Here is a 19,937-nt window from a genome sequence, read left to right as displayed (position 1 = left end):
CTGTTCCCTCCTGCCTCCGCCCTTGCATGCAGCTTCAGGTTGGGATCTGCCTTTAAACAGCAGCAGCTCCGGCAGTTTTCTCTGACCCGACTGTGTGTACTCCCACATGGAGCTTTACCCTGGTGCATCAGGGTGAGAAAGCCCACACATTTCTGGTGCAAGTGATTCTGTTAGTCGATCCTGCTCCAGGGTGTTTTCTGCACAGACACACTGGATCCCAGCGGTGCAGTGGTTTGCTCCTAAAGGAGGTTTCGGACAAAGGCTCAAAGAAAGTCCTTGTTGGGCTGTCTCATATCTTATCAAGGCCATAAAGGTTTAACAAAGAGATCTTTAACTCGGTTCATTGCAGTCAGTCAGCGCGCATTGTGGTGTCGGATTGCTGGGTGTGACATGACTTCTCACTCCACTCTTATTTAGAAAATTTGGGGAGAGCACATTTCCGAAGAAAGAAAACAGCTTGCTTTCCATGGTGCCATGCTGAGCAAATTTAAACCCCTTGAAATAATCTCTGAGATCACTCCAGTGTGTATAATGTCAGTGGATCTGCATCAGCTCAGTCTTTGAGGCACATCCCTTGTTTCCTAGTTGGTTTACGGGTGCACATTGCATGTATATTTTGACCATGAAACAGACTCAGTAGGTAAAGTTATTCTGCTGCTATCCTTGTGTCTTCCTGAGTGTAAAATACAGTCTGCCTTTATAAGCTAAAAGAAGACTAAAAGACACCTTCATAACTACTTCATGAAAATGATATAATGACATGCACGATCCTTTACTGAACAATTCTTAATTCTTTTCATAACGAGACCCGGTGCCAGCTGAAGGCGAGGAGCACAGCTCCAGGAAGGGAGATATCAGGTGAAAATTATGGAAGATGCCATATGCTCATAGGCTTGAGTGCTGACGAGGATTTTCGGCAGCTCAGTAACCGTGGTTCTAGTCTGTTTATGTGAATATTTTTGCTACATGGCTTTTACAGTATGTATGTTTTTGTGGTTTTAGGCTATAGTTATATGGCTTGCATCTTGACCGGATGTGATTGTTGGAAGAAAAACTACTGCCAAATGTAAATTGAATTATGTTTTGCTGTGTAGTGTTTATGTAGTTATGACAGTGATTTTTTAGCTCTGCTGGCTGTCTTTGTAAAGACTGGGGTGTGACCTGCTCTGAAGTTTTACAATGTGTTGCCTTGTGCAGCTGTGTACAAGGCTATACTGTACCAGTCGCTCCTTCAGCAGCTCTCCCACCTTTACTCTACATGGGATTTGCATTTCCTCTGGTTTTGCATGGGGAACAGTACTGCAGCAGTGGAGGTCGTCACAGAGACTGGATTGTTCATCTTTGTTCATCATGGCTCACCCTGGAGAGAGGCCGAGGTCTGGTCAGACATGATTACACGATAACAGATCTGCAGGCATCAGGCCGAGCTCCCCTGGGATGATTGCGACCTTGCAGGCAGAATCAAGCTCACATGATGCCCATTTGACTCCCCTGGTCCCTAGTGGGAGGTGGGACTGTGACCTTCAAAATCTTAGAAGAGACTGAGTGTCCCCTCCAGTATCCTGAACAGAGACCAGAGGACCGTGTCGGGCTGTGAAGAAGACCGGATTGACTACAGGAGGCAGAAATCATGTCAGGGCACCTCTCAGGCAGGGCTGGGCTTGTAGAAGGAGTGGTTAGGCTGAAAAGCAGATTTGATCGCAAACCCTACAATCTGACCATTCGGATGCTGACAGAAAGTGCATGATTGTTCATTACCCTGACCAGCAGCAAAGATTTGTCGGCCACATTTCTTTTCCGGTAGACCTGCCCAACCGGGAATGTCGGGCTCCAGCTTGCGTCCCCCCGGGATCACAGTGCCCAGCTTGTGGGTCACCCAGGAGCCCCCACGGTGCGAGAAATCCACTAAGGGCACAGTACTTGTGTGACCAGTGGTGATCGTGGCCGATTCTATTCCGAACCGTTCCACAGCTCGTATCCAGGCCGTCGAGATACAGAGAATTAGACCAGAGGAGTCAGCAACTATCTTTTAGTTTTTATTTCTATCTTGTATATCCTGTATCTCTAGCAGCTGTAGGTTTTTTAATGATGGGTGGGGAACGGAGAGAGGGGGAGGTGTGACTGTGTGGTTCTGGTTTTTGATGACAGTTTCTGGACTCTGTACAGTTCACAGAAAAGAAGAATATAATTGTAAATTGTAGGAATTTGCTGATTATTAAAACTGAGCTGGGAATAAATTGATAATGTCTTGTTATTTTTTTCTACTTTTCATGCAATTCATACTCATTCAGTTTTTATGTATTTTTATTATTTGTAAATGGTGTGGAATTCTGTAATAACTCCTGCAACAACAACAACAACAAAATAACAGGGCACAAGCCATTCAAAAACCTGGGCTGGGATCTCTCCAAGTGTGATCATACCTGGGCCGCACCGGAGTCTGCTCCTCTTGGGCTCATTCGAATATCCCAGCTGCCCTCCTGTGTCAGTGCGCCCTGTTCTGGCTGCAATTCAGATACTGTGTCAGCTGGGGAGCTGCACTCAGGGCTGCCTGCAGCTCCCTCCTGTGAGCTGTGTGGGTGTAATCGGCCTCATCTCTCCCCCAGCCCCGGGGCACTGGAAATACAGGAGCCCACACAGATGGCCCCCCTCCCCGTCTGCTCCCTGGGGTAGCGTTTGGAAACTCGGCAGAAAATAGAACTCTTTCCAAACCCCTGTTTGTTTAAACTGCCGATGGGAACGCGTGCCCTGTTCTGTTCACAATAATTTGCTAATGACTCACAATAATAATAACTGCTACAGTCTGGGGATCCACGAGGCGTCTTTTGCCAGGCCCTGGCTGCTGAGTGAACTTTTGTTTGTTCACACGGACGAAGATTTGCAAGCTGGAGACCTGAAGGTCTGTTCTAACCCCTCGCACAGGGGTTCCTGCTGACAGCGGGCTCTCACTCCTGCTTCCTGCTCATCGTACAGGTGTGCAACCTGTCCCACGCTCACAGCTGCAGCCCTGCCATCTGCCATCTGCCACCAGCGCCCCCCCTCCCCAGGTCTACATGTGGGTGGGCAACTGCAGTTGACTGGGGCTACAGCTACACTCCACAGCTGAGGGGGCTGGGACCGGACCTGATCGGACTTTCCAACCACTGACAACCGGCCTCCTCTGATCCAGCTGCTGGAACAATTCCGCCAGCCCAGGGCGGCCTGGGGGAGAGGCTGCGCTGGTGACGTACCAGCAAGGACAGGCCTCCAGCCCTGACTGTTGTGCCCCCCTCCCACTGCAGTCCTCCCCTAAGGTCCCCCACTGCCAGCTCTGCCCTCAGGAGCGGTGAACAGGGACTCTGTCAGGGGCCCCACAGCAAGCAAATAATAATAAACCAACCAGCAGATGGTGAGTTTTAGTCAAACAGGTCCTAATTCACTCAAAATAAAAATACAAAGCAATTCAGTCTCCGTCTTCAGCATTGTGGATTATATAGTGAGCACTTAGTCTCGAGTTACCTAAAATGAACAACAGGTCGTTGAGGAACACTTCCGTCAGAATTTCCATCGACAAAATTAACACTGATCATCAAGCAGCGATCTTCCTCTCTGCGAGGCCCGGTGCTGAGCTTCCAGACCATCGCCTTTCAAATTAGCATGCAGCTCTCAAAGTGACCCCAGTGGACGATATGGTGACTCCAAATGTAAAGAACAGGCCAGGGGGGTAGGATTTGTATAAGTTCCTGAAAGCAACATACTGCACCTGATAGGTATGCTGTAGCTTGCCAGAGCCCCGGTGGACAAGACCTCAAATACTCATCGGCTCAGGAGAGCTGGTCCTGATTGCAACCCCACTGAACATGCAGGAGTCGCATAGACCAGAGAACTTGTGTCCCCTTGAAATGCCTCTGGCTTTTATTTCCTTTCCATTTCTCTTTTGCAACTGTCTAAGGATCAGTTGAACAGAAAACCAAAGCATGGACACGCGCTGAAATGTTCCTCTGTGTCCTGTTTCCAGGGATGTCTTAGCTCTCTGCCTGTTCTGCTTGCAGTGGGAGTGCTAGCAGAGGCTGTGTGAGAGGTCGGCAACTCTGCTGAAACTGTTGTGTGCGAGCTGTCTGTTATCTGAGTCTATTTGTTCTGATAACTGGTTCTCCATGACCTAATTTGGCACTTCTGAGCTGCCTGGAAAATGCATTAAATATTTGTAGCTACTGAACACACACAAAGACTAAGATCTGAGGCAGGAACTGGGTGGCCAATCTCCCAGTGCACTCGCTGGGGAGTTTATCAAACAGCACATTCTCCAGCGCAAATGTTGCCGCTTTCACCCGAAGCCTGCCTACAGTATGTTCAGAGGAGTTTCAGGCAAGTGGAGACATGCAAGAGTCTATAATGTAACGGCAGGTCCCAGGCTGTAGAGCACATTCCTGCACCATGACTTTCATAGCTGCTTTGAACAATACACCCCTGCAGAACAAAGTCTCCTGGGGGAAGCAGCCAAGGCAGTAAAGGAAAAAACCCAGCATGCACACTCTGCTCCTGATGTTGCCAGACAGATCCTTGTTGAGTGTTGTGCTTGGATGTCACATTGCTGGTGACTGAAAGTAAGAGTTTGCAGACCTGACACCTGTGTATTACACAGCTCAGGTGTGGTACTGAAGCAAAAGTGTCAATGTCAGTCTGTAAATGAATCATTGAGTTATGGAATCATTCATCTATCCAATATCCAAGATCTGGAAATAACTGTGACAACCCTGAGTTTATCCCAAAACCAAAAGGCACATAGACTATATCATTATTATCATGATGTAACTCCATATTTATTATTTGAGGGAATTTGCCATTTTAAAATGCCAGCTGTTTGCCTTTAGAATTCAAAGGTAATCGATTTCATTAAAATTCTGAGAATAGTTTTTTTTTTAAAGAAAAACAATCCCGACACTTTAGAGTAAAAAGAAAAACTGGAGCAGCTGAAAATAGTTAAGACTTAACAAATTTAGCGAATCGCAGTTATACACCACCGGAAATTTACTTGGGCTGGCCAGTACCAGCTTGGTTTTCAGTGATTGAAAAGAGGGTCTGAGGCCTTATAAACAACAACAATAAGTCCTACTTATTCTGCAAAAGACAAGGCAGCCATGAGTGACTCTATTACAGTCTCATGAGCCCCAGTATTACTAATTCATTTTTAATGAATGCAGGTAATAAAAAGGCAGGTGCCTTTTTTATCAGTATGCTTTTTAAGTAACTTTCAAATGACAGTTACCAGATTCAATCAACCTCTGCTGCCCCAAATCATGATCAGTCCTGACGTCATTTCCTCATATTAGAAATGATAAGTACTGTACACAAGCCTCTCTCCTCTCTCCCTCTCCTCCATCTCCACCTCTGCAGCGGCCCCTTGGTCACCCCTCACTCCGCAGGGCGGTCCCAGCCTAGATGGTGAAGCCCCACTTTACTACGACTAAACCCCTTAATATAGATTCTCGATATGCTGAGATCTTGGGTGCTGTTATTCCTGGTGAACTGAATTTCCCCCTGCAGGCTGGGAGTGTGCTGTAGTCTATTTAGCACCTGGATTAACGCTGGTGTTGTTGTGCAACTGAGCATTTCCAAATGCATGCTCCTGCCCCGGGCTCTGCCCCCCTGCCCTGCCCCGCAGGACAGGAATGTGAGGTGAGCCGCCAGGGGCAGACGCACCCCCCCCCTTGCCCTCCGCCCCTCGCCCCTTGACGTGCTGCAACCTGGCTCCAGAGGAGGAGGAGAGGAGGAGGTACCTCCTCTCCAGACCACAGCAGCTCTTTCCCTGGAGCAGACTGGACCCAGCCGGCGTGTGTGGCCTTGTGAGAGGGGTACCGGGGGGAGCAGAGCTGGGGGGGGAATTGGGGCCCGAGAGTCCAGTAGTGAGACTAGCACAGTGAGAGACACAGACACTGGGGCTGAGAAACCAGGGAACTGATGGACAAGGCCACTTAAAAAAAAACAAAACTAAACAGCTTCGACCTGCAGAGGCTGATGAATAATGTTAGGAATCCTGAGACTGAAACCAGCTCAGGCGATCTCTGCCTGGACACACCACTAATGATGCATCGACGGATTCAGCTCCAAGAAAAGCTTGATTAATGAGCGCACTGCAGGGCTCTGTGAAAAAAGAAGGTGATGCTGACATTAGCACTGTAAAGCCACAACAGCCTTGCACTAGGGACAACAGCCTCCAAGTGTTGAACGCTCTGTGAATGTTTGAAAATACTGGGTGAGATAGGTCTGGCTTGACGAGCCTGGTTAATGGGCAGCCTCCTGGTTGGTTGGTTGGTTTTGTCATGATGATGATTAGGTGCAGCATTGTGGGATTGACTTGTCGTCGTTACCCGTCCTGAACTTCAATTAACAACTTCATTTAACGACACAAGTGAGCTGTTTTTTTTTGTAAACTGTTAAAGGAACAGTAACACCTTTTATAGCTGCTGGAAAGGGAAGGCTGATAAAAGCCAGGCACTTCAATGGAAGATGATTTTCTGGGGGCCAGCAGATCCACAGAACGCTTGAACACAAGTCTGACGGCAGCGGCGGTCACTCACCTGTGACTGGAAGCTCCTAGCCGTGCCCTGAGAAATCGCTAAAAGCAGAAACGGAGCAGCGCTGTCCAAGGCAGGCTGGGCCGGTTCCTCTGATGAATTGCACTGACAGCGGAGGGGACACGGCGCAGACAAAAGAGAATAGACGGCGTTCAGCCAGGAATCTGGAAGGGGAGTCTGCAACACAGACTGTCGCTCCCTGACATTTAGACTGGGTTGACCACAGTGTGGGCCAAGAGCTGGCTAGAAGCTGTCGTGCCCCACAGCATTCTTGTCCTGAGGGGGCTTCTGACGCAGGACAAGGCGGTGGGCTTAGGCCAAGCCTTTCGAACCCAGTTCTCTGGGGTGTGTGTGGATGAGTGGCTGTGCACACCCCTATGTGTATATTCATGTCTGTTCACACCCCTATGTGTATATTCATGTCTGTTCACACCCCTACGTGTATGTTCGTGTCTGTGCACACCCCTCTGTGTATATTCATGCCTGTGCACACCAGTGTACTGTATATGCATGTTTGTGCATACTGCTGTGTGCGTTCACGTCTGTGTGTATTCGACCCTGTACATACCAGAGTATGTGTGTGTCTGTGCAAACAGCTTTCAACAACACCAGCCCATGAGGGAGCAGTTAAGGTGCGGCTGTACTTTAAAGTGTAGACTTTGCCAAGAGTCAGTGCTCCAAGTGCAGATAAATCTTCTACTTGCTGGACAATGTTTTGATGTTAAATACATTCTGGTTTAGTTTCGAAGAGTGAATGAACACTTTGTAAAGTACAATAGTCATAGGCTGTTAACCAGGGCTCACCAGGCATGCAGTATTGTATAAACATTCCTTTGACGGTCAGGCCTGGCTTATATTTCAGCAAGGTGTTTGTTCAGGTGTCAAGTTACAGTGCTCTGCCTCACCTTGTACCTTCACACTGCCAGAAGAGATTAACTGTAAAGAAGTCACAGGGAGTCTAAGTTAACAGAGAGCAGAAAACAGTCACACAAATCAAACCATCTTAAATGGAAGATGAAACTTTAATAACAATGTGATAATTAGTGAACTTGAAATCTAATGAGCTGTACAGCAGTACCAGAGTTTGTATCGGTAATTATCAATTACAATGATATTATTAATAATGAATCTGTTTGCACATTCCATAACCATAGGAGAAGACCACTTAAGATTCAGATCCAGAGGAATCATGGGATTGCGCGAAGGTGATATTGTACTTTTCCTCTTTTTACTTTGCAAGCCTGGCTCCTGTTGAACGTTCCTGTGCCGTGTGGGAGTGGCTGGGGATGCACACCTGCACCTTCCCTTTCCAGCCAGGATGAGCTTCAGAAAACTGAGGTTTCTGTTGCCGTGTCTGGGAAAGACAGTGCTCCGAATTCCAACAGTCGCCCTCCCCGAGCTGCAGGGCCGCTGGAGACGTCTCTTATCGGATAAAAACATGGACAGCTTCTTCCTCAAAGCGGCTTTCTGCTCGTTTCACAGCCCGGATGTTCAGAACGAGAGATGGCAGGCGTCACTGACCACGATGAGCAAACTGCACTGTTGTTCTCAGCACGATCTCCCCACACACACCACACACACCACACACCACACACAGAAACACCAAGCGCAGGCCGTTCCCCTTTTCAAACATCTCAGTCTTTTTTATTTAAAATCAAAAAGTTTTTAAACAGTTTTTTTTTTATTAAAGTGTAACAAAACAAATGGCACCAGACACAGAAAACGTTAATCGGTGAAGTTCATGGGTTAGCTGGCGACGCCACCTGGATGCCCTCCTGTAGCGCAAGTGCCCCCTCCTCCGCGCCGTTGCCGTGGCACCCAGCTCTCCTCGTGCACCCCCCTCTCTCTCTCTCTCCTCTGCGCCCCCCCTCCCCTGGTTCCCCCCCGAGTGCATCACAAAGCAATAGTTTACACAGCTGCAATCCTGCATGGCTTTGAACTGACTCTCCTGCCTTCCCTTAAAAAAACCCTCCCCCTCCCTGGATAATCGCCCCCCCCCCCCCGGCCCAGTCCCACTATCCCCAGTCTCCGAGTGCCATGAAGGTGATCTTGTTCTGATGGAATGGAGAAGCAAGGCGACAGGCAGGCCTCTAGCGACTGGAGCAGAGAGACGTCTCACTTGGAGCCCTCCGCACAGCACTGTTTCTTCTCCTGCTCGATGTCTGCGGACGAGAACAGGCAGACGCGTGGCGTCAGTAACGCGGTCCCCGGACAGCAGGCCGCGCGGTGTGCCCCTCACCCCCGCCCCGGAGGACGCGGGTGGGAGCGATTGCCCTGGTGGTCACGGCGTGCAGCAGAGATGTGGGCGCTTGACGAAGTTGACAGACACCGAAGGGTTCAGGGCGCTGCCCTCTTTGTGGGTAAGGAAAGCTGGGGCACCCCTCATCGACTTTGAGCGTGCCACAATGAGCTGCATGCAGCTCTCCTGTCCACCCTGCATGTTCCCTGTGTCTGTCCAGCGCGAGTGCTCTCCTGTCCACCCTGCATGTTCCCTGTGTCGGTCCAGCGTGAGTGCTCTCCTGTCCCCCCTGCGTGTTCCCTGTGTCTGTCCAGCGTGAGTGCTCTCCTGTCCCCCCTGCGTGTTCCCTGTGTCTGTCCAGCGTGAGTGCTCTCCTGTCCACCCTGCGTGTTCCCTGTGTCTGTCCAGCGTGAGTGCTCTCCTGTCCACCCTGCGTGTTCCCTGTGTCTGTCCAGCGCGAGTGCTCTCCTGTCCACCCTGCGTGTTCCCTGTGTCTGTCCAGCGCGAGTGCTCTCCTGTCCCCCCTGCGTGTTCCCTGTGTCTGTCCAGCGCGAGTGCTCTCCTGTCCCCCCTGCGTGTTCCCTTTGTCTGTCCAGCGTGAGTGCTCTCCTGTCCCCCCTGCGTGTTCCCTGTGTCTGTCCAGCGTGAGTGCTCTCCTGTCCACCCTGCGTGTTCCCTGTGTCTGTCCAGCGTGAGTGCTCTCCTGTCCACCCTGCGTGTTCCCTGTGTCTGTCCAGCGTGAGTGCTCTCCTGTCCACCCTGCGTGTTCCCTGTGTCTGTCCAGCGTGAGTGCTCTCCTGTCCACCCTGCGTGTTCCCTGTGTCTGTCCAGCGTGAGTGCTCTCCTGTCCACCCTGCGTGTTCCCTGTGTCTGTCCAGCGTGAGTGCTCTCCTGTCCACCCTGCGTGTTCCCTGTGTCTGTCCAGCGTGAGTGCTCTCCTGTCCCCCCTGCGTGTTCCCTGTGTCGGTCCAGCGTGAGTGCTCTCCTGTCCACCCTGCGTGTTCCTTGTGTCTGTCCAGCGCGAGTGCTCTCCTGTCCCCCCTGCGTGTTCCCTGTGTCTGTCCAGCGCGAGTGCTCTCCTGTCCCCCCTGCGTGTTCCCTATGTCTGTCCAGCGCGAGTGCTCTCCTGTCCACCCTGCGTGTTCCCTATGTCTGTCCAGCGTGAGTGCTCTCCTGTCCACCCTGCATGTGCCTTGTGTGTGCCTGGCGCCAGCGCACTCCTGTGCACGTTGGTGGACCCCTGCCCCAGCTGCAGCGTGGGGGGTTGGGGGCTGGGCTCTGCACCTGTGCCAGTGCTGTCAGTGTTCTGCTCCAGAGGTGGTCTGCACAGCTGTGAGAGGCCGCTGACCACTCAGAGCTCTCGCACAGGTACCTACACTATTCAAGCCGGCTTAACCTTTTCCCCTTTTTTCACAGAGGGGGTGCAGGGCAGACAGCTGGGTTGACAGGGGGTTGTCAGGCTAGGTGCCATTTCAGACCTGACTGCCCGCCTGTGTGCCTGGGCACCTCACCATACCACTGAGACGCCAACTGGAAATGGACAGCAACTCAGCTGACTGAGGAAGTGGGCTTGCTGGCTGCAAGGTGCCATTTGCAGCTACCACAGCGTTACAGCGTCTTTACACGGGGACCGATCAGGCTGCCGGTGTTAAGTACTCAGCGATTCGTTTTGCAGGTGATCAAAGATCATCCGGCTCTGGAATGCAACAGGATGTGGAGGGACCAGAGACAGTAACCCAGGACTCGGACACCACAGGCTTCCACGCTCTTCGGAGCAGGGAATAAAGAACCAGGTCTGTGTGCCCGGCTGTCAGTAAGGCTGCCCTGCCCTGGCAGAGGCTGGGTGAAGGAGGGCAAAGCTGTTCTGCCAAATTCCTGGAGTCTGAGCTCAAGCCTGGTTAACATCAAAGCAAAACTGCAAACACCAGAGGCCACGACCCCCTTCTCTGTCTGACTGCTTTTTATACAAAATAATTGCCATTCTCTGTGCTCTCTGGAATCTCTGGCATGTCTGAATGTAGAACATATAACACATGCATGAGAGATCACTTCTGGCTGTCCAGTAGTCTCCATCTGGGGGTCCCCTATCGTCTCAGTCCTGGGGAAAGTCCTCCTCGCGCCTTCAGGAGGGGCAGGGAAAGGCTCCCAAGCCCACCTGAGCCTGTGTAAGCCTCCTGCAAGAACGGATTGCACTGCACTGCATTTCTGCCCTGCCGAGCACGAACTGAGAGTTGCCCAAGCTTCTACAGCCACGTGCGTAAAAAAAGAACGATTAACGTAACGCTTCAGTATTGCGCCATCAGACACAGCTGCGACTCAGCTGCAGCCTGTCACTGCAACCAGCTCCCTAACGACTCGACTCACTATCAGTCGCATCAGGGCTGCAGGTCAGGAGCTGGTTACACTCCGGTGCTGCAGCAGGGGGCTGGGGGGGGTGTGTGTGTGGGCTGTCTCGTCCTGTGGGAACACTGGGGCGAATCTGCAACTCCCAGGATTCAGGAAGTCGGTCTGCTCCTCGGTTTCCCTGTAAGTGCAAAGTCTGCAAAGTTCCCTAGGCTAATTTTCTTTCTCCCTTCAACAATTCCACACACGCAGAGACACCCCTCAGAGGGCCTGCCTGGTGCCAGGTGTTGCTCAACATGCCTAATTGCACCTTTCAGCTGTTTTGGTTTTAAGACCGAGCTTGTCAGGGGCCGCCCGGGCGTGTGAGGGGCATCAGGGCCCGGGGCCCGTTGTGACTGGCCTCTCGGGGGTCTCACCTTCCTTGGTGGGCAATGTGTTCTTCTCCGCGGTGTTGGTCTTCTTCAGACACTTCTTGTCGAAGGTCTTCACTTCCTCTTTCACGGGGTTCTTGTCACTCATCTTAGCGGGGTTTTCTGCTTGTCACCGGGAGAGAGAGAGCGCGCAAGAGAGAGAGAGAGAGAGAGAGAGAGAGAGAGGGAACAAAGCCGTCAAAAAACCTGCCGCTGAAATTCAGAATGTGCGAAGTTCTGGTGTGAAGAGAACGATTCATGACCGCGAAATGCAGACAGCTGTTACACAACGAGGAAGAATTGAACAGCAGCAATGGAACGGCCCGTTTTCTCCCACTTTGCAGGTCTCATCTCCACAATACGAGTGTTACAGTCTGGTGCAAGTGAGCGGAATTCCATACGACGCAAATATGTACATTTAGAAATGTCCGCCCGCAGCTCGGACTTGCGTCTCCTGAGGCGCTCTCTGCCAGCCCGAGGAACTCCGCAGGCCTCTGCGGTCCGGGCAGATGCGCCCCACCTCCCCCACCGGCGCTTCAAACTGAGCTCCAGGCTCCTGCGGGGCGCCGCGGGTTCGTTGGATTGAGGGGAGAGCGGGCCGCGGCACCGCAGCCCGGACACCCCCTGGTGCTCGAAAGCTCGCTCCAGCCACAGCGCCGACCCCCCGATCCCTGACCCTTTCGGGAGAACGCCGATCGGCAGCTGTCACGCCCCCTGCCTACCACATCCCTACACGGAAACACGCCCGCGCTAATTACTCCCCAGCCCTGATCGCTTCTGCCAAACAACACTGCACATCAGCCAACCACGACACCCCATCAATCAACGCACCCTCTTCCTCGCACAATACTTAAACCCTTCAGAACCCTCTGTTCTTCGCCTGGTATTGGTCGTTGGTATTGGTATTGGTCGTTCTTCGGAGCTCCTACATCGCCTTTGTCTCTGTATCCTACTCGCTCTTCGTTATGAACCTCTGATCTTTCCTGTGACCACGTCTACTGTCTTGCCCCTTCGGATTGGAAGCCTTCTTGTTGACCTTCACCTTTTGGATCACGGAACTGCCTCCCGTTCTGGATTGGAAACCCACTCGCCTGCCTTTTGTCACTAACCTCGGACCTCTCGCCTAGCCCTCCGAAGGTACCGCATAGGGCTCATCTTCCCCGTTTGCTCAGTGGGTCATTCGTGACCGCAGCTGACCAGTGCAGAAAAAAGGCGGGTTTGTTGGGCGTGAAAACTCTTCAAGCTTCGGAGTCGCCCTGCCGCGGTTGGAACACTGACTACAGCAGGCCCACGCCCACGCCAAGAACCCCACAGGGAACACGCGATCTGCCCCACAACTCTCTCTGGGGGGCAGGGCCAGTGACCGACAGCGAGCAGGGAGATCTCTCTCTCTCTCTCTCTCTCTCTCTCTGCCCTGAGCAAGCCAGCCAGACCGAGCTCACATCACTCACCAGTCTATGACGCAGCAGGTACCTGGACTAATAATAATAATAATAATAATAATATTTCTTTATTAGCCCTATACAATTTCTTGCATTAGGAATTCGTCTTTTCACATACCCCAGCTTTTCTCCATGGAGACACAGACACACAGACAGGGAGAGAAGCTTGGGGTCAGAGCGCAGGGTCTGCCATTGTACAGCGCCCCTGGAGCAGTTAGGGTTAAGGGCCTTGCTCAGGGGCCCAACAGAGTAGGATTCCTCTGCCAGCTGTGGGATTTGAACCAGCAACCTTCCAGTCACAGGCGCAGCTCCTTAACCACTACAGGTGGTGTAAGAGCAGGGAGCTGTGCCAGACAACTCTAGTTACAAGTAGCTTCACCGCCTGGCCAGACGTCGTCTCCAGTGTATAATTTAAATACGATTTGACCTTCTGGAAACTTTAAATACAGATAAAGGCTTTGCCTTCACCTACAGCTCTCTCAGATTAGGAGGAGGCGTTTCTGTCTGAGGTTAAGAGGTACCAGAAACGCAGAAAGGGTGTCATTTGATTGCTAGACGGTTATTTTTTTTTAACGTCTGCACACGTGCACCGACAAGATGAATATCAATCCCTCATTATTAACTGCTGCGCCTCCCTTCCTACCGGGGGTGGCCAAAAGGAAATAGCACAATCTTATTGTTCCTTGAAAAGAAAAAAACGGTTTTCATCATGCAATCTCGGCGTTGCTTCACGAAATCCTTACACAACCAGTGGGACGCGTTCCAAGAAAGACAGGAATATGCGCACCAGAAGGACTGGCGCTCGGAGGATTCGGGTTGGGCGCAACTGGGCTTGGCCGAGGTTAACTCCGAGTCCGACACCCCCCCCTCCAGCCCTTCCCAAATTCCTCCCCGACACGGAAGCACAGACTGCACCCCAAGAACTGCGGTGGCAGGTGTTGGGGACACATCGGCGCACCGCGCGGTTTTAAAACAGATGGCGACGCGCGCGTGGGTTGGTTTGCAGAAGGAAAGGGAGAATTTTTTATTTATTTTTTTTGGGGGGGGGATCTTTGAAATTGAACATTGTTGCACTGCGTCAGATAAGGGTGGGGGAAAAAAGGCGGGAGCCGCAACTTGTGATCTAGGCACGAAGTCTTTGCAGCCGATCACGCCAGACCCCTGCGTGCGCGAACACGAGTGGGAGAGTTTGAAACACTCCGCACACTGCGGCTCCTGCGCCGCGCTGGGGGACGTCACAGCTGCCGGAGAGAAGATAGCCTCGACTTTCCTTGCATTCAAGAAAAAAAAATAAAAATAAACCCAATACAGTTCAGATGCCTCTCCCCCCCCGGAAAGGCACCGTCCCACCTCCATTAATTTTAATACTGAAAATGTAAAACAAACAACGATGAAGCACAGCTTGCAGTGCAAAATAAAAACCATAAATTGCTTAAATAAACGTTACCCGGAGCATGACATCAAACCCTTGAATCTGACAGAACACCAGGCAGAAACAACCACATAGAATCGCCTAGGTTAAATGACTGTTTTACTGACTTTTTCCGGTTTTTAGCAAAATGTAAGACCTACCTGAGACCACAAGGACCAACTGATTCCTTCTTGAAAGGTGTTTCTCTGCTGGCTGGAGAGAAGCAGAAGCTTTAAATAGGACAGCACACCCCACACCACCTTAACACAGGCCCCTCCCCTCCTCGCCTATTGGCCAAGAGGAGCCCCGTCCTTGCATACGATTGGCTTCTTACGCGGTCCTTCAAAAGTCAAAACATTTCATAAGGCGTAGGGTTTTCATGTAATAAAAAAAACAGCTTTTGCTTCGGCTAAAACAGTTCTCTCTTTTAACAAACTAAACAAAATGGTGCTTTCCCGTTGAGGGGGCACGATTCATTTAAGCTACGTATGTTCACTTTGGCGTGGTCTGTGCTGTTCCGCGTCGAGTTGGCTTACTGTACATACGAGGAGACAGGAGATTAAAAATGCGACAACAGCGACCTCTGGTGACCGTTAACGGAGTCGTGCAGACACCGGGAGCCGGAGCCGCAGTTGTGAAAAGTTCTATCGGGATACACGCATCGCCTTCCTCTGTCCTCTGTCTTCCATTCAAACCTATTACAGGCTATAATAATTCGGCTGGGCTATTTCACTGTGGTTCACACCCGATGATGGAGATGTGTATTCCTGTTTCTCAGTCAGAAGCTAAAACGAAATTGAGCACGTATACTGCATGCTGCCTTGAACACGCACACAAAGAGAGAGACAAAAAAAAAACTGATCGAATTCATGACGCGACTGGATCACAGGACTCCTAGGACTGTGCGAGTTTTCAGTTTTTCGGCCACGGCGGGGTATCTCGACCCAGCGGAATACGTAGTTCAGGCGGGCAGCTGCGTCAGCATGCGTAGGCTGCAAAGGAACAAGTAATAGGTTCATTCCTTGCCAAAAAGAGAAGATAACACAACGTTTCGGCCGTGGAGCCTTCTTCAGGCGTGAGAAAGACAGGGCAGTAAGCAAAGGTCATATCGAGTGGAATAGTGCCCTTGGCGTCAGGATTCTCGGTTTGTGAAGCACGGAACGGCGATGCGGGTATCATCTGAAATCATCATCCATAGTTGTTAAGATACAGAAATACAAAGATTCACACAGACATAATCTTTCAAAAAAAATTTAATGGCTATTTTATTCCCTTTGAAATCTTATTAAAAACAACAACCATAGTGCGGATTTAACTGGAGCACTCAATGCACCGTGATGAGGTTTTGTCTTGAATTCAGGACTGTAATACATTTACAGACGTTCAGATATCTGAGCTCTGAATCTGAGATTGGATATTTCCAATCATCCACGAAAAGAAAAAAAACTTTAAAAAGTGCATCAATAAATTAGAAAACGAACTATGGACTAAAACAAATCAATATAAAACCTGAGATGCTAGAACGGGATAGTTTTGTGCGAAACTTGGTCTACCGCAGAACCCCCCCGAACTTCATTAAAACCTTTCAACACTTTCAGACACCGCCACCTGCTGTTTGAATGGAAGAGTACAGCCCACTGACTGTACAGCACAGAGAGAAATACAACGGACGTGGTGGTCAATGCAGCAATTAGAAACCAAACCCTGCCTCCCAGAGGTCAGTGATTATTTTGAAAATCATCGTTCATAAAAAAAAGTTTTTAAAAAAGGTATAAAACAGTAGAGGCCGACACCACACCTGCTCAATCAACATTAACGAGCGCTCATGTTAAGTCATCAGGTTTTGACTTAACAGGAGACCAAACATTTTTATTATGAAATATTACAAACTCAAAAGCGCTCACCTGAAATACTATTATGTCGAGGAGCTAGTGCTACCCAGGATGCATGAAATACTGACTTTATGAATCTCTGCTGGAAAACTGACCAGATTTAAAACCACCACAAATAGTTCAATATGTAAAGAAGGCAGGAGTGGCAGCTACCTGCAGCTCGAGCACAGAATCATTGTCCTGGACAAGAGCTGGCAGGAGCAGAGGATCCCTTAGAAATTCCTCTTCCTAAAGCACCTTCAGGAAGTGAAGAGAAACCGGAAATGACCATTTCTCCGCTGTTGGGCACGGAGGCTACTACCCTATAACATCCCCGGGAGGAATAAACCGCATAATTCAGTGCCAAGATGCTGGCTTTGCACCATCAAAACAATCACCTCTCCCTACATTACAGTAACTACAAAAAGAAGACACTTTGCCGCCTTTGTTGTTCAGTACAGTCCAAACATGTTTAGGCCTCGGCCTTCTTAGGTCCTCTCTCAAGAGGAAACATGCAACACACAAGGCCACCAACAGCGCTGAGTTCAGGCCATGAAGCACCCTGCACTTGAGATCAAAGAGGTCTGTGACGGGCTGATGGGCTTGTCTCGGGCGCAGTGCCACCTCGTGCCCTGTTCTTCTGGGGCAGGCTCCTGGCGTCTGCATGTCTTACAGGGGATAAGCAGCCTCCTGCTGATGGATGAATACAGAGAGGGTAACAGAACTGTCCACGTCCCGATCCGGCGCCCTGCCTGTCCCGGTGGCCCGTCCGGCCCCGCCGGCGTCCCCCCTCAGTCCGGGCGCGGGGGGCGGTGCCCGTGCTTGGCGAGCTGGTCGAAGACGGCGCTGGTGAGACCCCAGGTGAGGCAGGAGCGCAGGACGACCAGCGAGCCGCCGCGGTACAGCAGGGCGAGCCGGCGCCGCCGCGCCTCCCACAGCGCGGCCAGGCAGCGGCGGGCGGGGGTCACCTCCGCCCCCACCTGGGCCTGCATGTTGGCGATCAGCACGGTGAGGGGGTACAGCAGCAGGCTGACCGCCAGGCCGTTCGCCCCCCCGGAGACGAAGGAGGCCACGCCCGCGGGCACCCCCCTCTCCCCGAGCCCGTCCCGGAGGGGGTCCTTGAAGGCGAAGTACAGGGCGCTGCCCAGCCCGTTGCGCGCCCCGATGGGCAGCAGGCCCCGGTAGAGCCCGCGGGCCGCGCCGTCCGCGGCCAGCCGGCGCAGGACGCTCCGCAGCGTGGGCAGGGCGCGGTGCTTGCGCCCGTCCTGCAGCACGTTCTGCACCCTCTCCAGGGGCGTGAGCACCAGCGCCTCCAGGAGGCCCGAGCCCAGGCCGGCCAGGGCACTTCGGAGGAGCTGGGGGTGGGGGCCCCCCTCGCCGGGGGGGGGCAGCAGGCGCAGGAACGTGTCGTGGGAGCCGAAGAGGAGCGTGCCCTGCACCGCCTTCGCCAGCAGGGGGGGCGCCACTCCCCGGTAGAACTTCCGCGGCCCCTCGCGGAGCAGCTGGGCCGCCGCCTCCCGCACCGCCGCGCCGTGCAGCTGCTGCCGGAACACGGTCTTGTAGAGCGGGAAGGTGGCCAGCGTGGCCAGGGCGCTGGAGGCGGCGCCGCGCGCGTAGCTGCTCAGCCAGGGCGGCTCCGGCCCGCGCTCCCCGGGGTCCCCCGCCATGCCGGCGCCGCTCGGCCGCGCCCCCTGCGGGACGGACCCGGGCACCGCCTCCTTCCCGCCCGCTGGGACCGGAACCAAGCCCTCCTCACCCATCCCGCGCGGGTCCCCCAGCTCTCACTGCGTGAGGACGGGGGTCACAGACACTCACAGCCGGGGGGCTCCCCTCTGGGCCAGCACAGTTTGCAGGGCTCTGGCGGAAACCTGCCTCTTCAGCGCAAAGAAGGCCTAAGGCTTGTGCAATTAATGGACTCAGGGCAATTAAATAATTAAGGGCTCAGGGGGAAGGAAATGCGGAAGGCTTCTGGCTCTCTGGAACTGGAGGGGTGCAGCCCTGAATTCTGCTATTATTCACAGAAAATGCTCGTTTTTAGAGCTTTCGAGACAGAGCGCTGTGGTCCGTGTTATATTATATTGTAATGCTTATAATATTAACACGTCCGGCTCCAGTTTCAGACCACAGTTTCAGTTCCGGAGAAGCCTATAAAAATATAAAACTGCAAACATAAAAAAGCTACTTAAGTAAAACTTGCAACAGACCGGTTTTCCTTTTTTTTCCTTATCAACGCGTTACTGCTACAACCACTCCCAGCACGAAACAATGAGATTTCTCCGCATCTGGTCTGCAGCTCCTTGCTCTGCGGTCCCGGCTGTCCCGGCATCTGTTCAGCCCCCTTTATGTAAATTTAGACATTACAGTGCGTTCACTCTGACTGCAAAGGCAACTTCAAACAAACAAAAAAATATTTGCATGTGGGCTAATTAAAATCACGACGCCAAACTTCGCATTTCAGCGTTATCGGATGGCGAACGATTCAGCTACCGTACAAAGCACAGAAAGTCCCAGCTCTGACGCACGGAACACTATCAGCATTGAGATACGAAACGTATTCTGCATCTAACTCGGAACGGACCCTATACCGACATGTAGAAATTAATTCAAGATATTCTCCTTCTAATTTAAGATTTCCGAAAACACACAATGCGTCTAAAATACTATTTTTTGCCATTCGCTGTTCCGTCCCTGGGTGATTAATTATAGCTACTATACCTCCGTAAGACTGTCAATGAGTTCCGACATAGGGCGTTCCGCTGTGCCTTGTAGATTAAAATCTGTATATAAAGAGCTATTTTTTCCCAAAAATTTAGCTTCGCACCTTATAGCTACATGCATTGCAATTTGTAACAACGCGTTAAGAAGGCGGTGCTGAATTATAAAGAGGATGTCACAACCTGCTCAAACATCCGTCTAACCTTCCACCGCAGCGTAACAAAAGAAAGAAGCGTCAAGACACGGGTCTATAATAGGATTCTCTGAACCGCTACCTGCACCGGACCCGCTCCTAATTGGATGACGCAGTTCCGCTCCTCCTCACCCAATCGGCAGCACGGTATGGAGGCGTACTGCACGCGCCCCTGGTGGTAGCGGTGGACAAATTAGCTCTGTGCAGGCGCACGGATGAGCAGTTCCTGCTCTGGCGATGGTAAGCCTACTTGTTCAAGGGGATGCAACCACTCCGAGAAAGCAGGCGTCCATTGGGAAATCAGGCTGGGGATTTTTTTTTAAATAAAAGAACAAAAAAAACTGTAGGGAACTTAAAATCATGCAATTTTCCTCAGAGAAACCACACAATTTCTACAGAATTGACAGAAAAAAGTGGGCCTTCTGTCACAAGGCCTACCCAAGTGAAACCATAAGATTTTAAGTTACAAGTATTGCAAAAGATGCAATATTAAAACCCAACTTGAATCTGCTTACCCGTTTAGCAATGGGAGAATTTTAACACTTTATTCTGTAAGGGTCACTACAAACACCACTCTTACTTAAGAAAGAATAAATGTATGTGTTGATACCTGTACCCTAACTCCTATCTCCCCCCCCCGCCTAAGTTTAGAGCTAGCTGGACAGAGTCAACACCCTGTATCAATAGTCCTACCCCCCCTTGCACCAGGAACCCACCCAAAATACTTGCCCTGACCAAGCCAAAGGACCCCTTCAT

At 51.5% G+C, this 19,937-nt stretch overlaps 2 protein-coding genes across 2 annotated transcripts; both read right to left on the bottom strand.

The window, feature by feature from the left end:
- Positions 1-8,173: 8,173 nt before the first annotated feature.
- On the bottom strand, positions 8,174-14,673 carry tmsb1 (thymosin beta 1). Its single transcript, XM_069193595.1, has 3 exons — positions 14,564-14,673; positions 11,556-11,672; positions 8,174-8,719 (listed from the first exon to the last, which is right to left on the bottom strand). The coding sequence occupies exons 2-3, from the start codon at positions 11,656-11,658 to the stop codon at positions 8,673-8,675; spliced, it is 150 nt and encodes a 49-aa protein (XP_069049696.1). The 5' UTR covers positions 11,659-11,672; positions 14,564-14,673; the 3' UTR covers positions 8,174-8,672.
- Positions 14,674-15,637: 964 nt separating this feature from the next.
- On the bottom strand, positions 15,638-19,435 carry LOC138241058 (solute carrier family 25 member 53-like). The gene has a single exon (XM_069193594.1). The coding sequence runs from the start codon at positions 18,031-18,033 to the stop codon at positions 17,065-17,067; it is 969 nt and encodes a 322-aa protein (XP_069049695.1). The 5' UTR covers positions 18,034-19,435; the 3' UTR covers positions 15,638-17,064.
- Between the last annotated feature and the right edge of the window lie 502 nt (positions 19,436-19,937).

The sequence above is a fragment of the Lepisosteus oculatus genome, chromosome 8 (genome assembly GCF_040954835.1).
Source record: "Lepisosteus oculatus isolate fLepOcu1 chromosome 8, fLepOcu1.hap2, whole genome shotgun sequence".
Lineage (NCBI taxonomy): Eukaryota > Metazoa > Chordata > Actinopteri > Semionotiformes > Lepisosteidae > Lepisosteus > Lepisosteus oculatus.
Note: the sequence above shows the minus strand (reverse complement) of the source record. Positions and strands in the feature narration are given on the sequence as shown.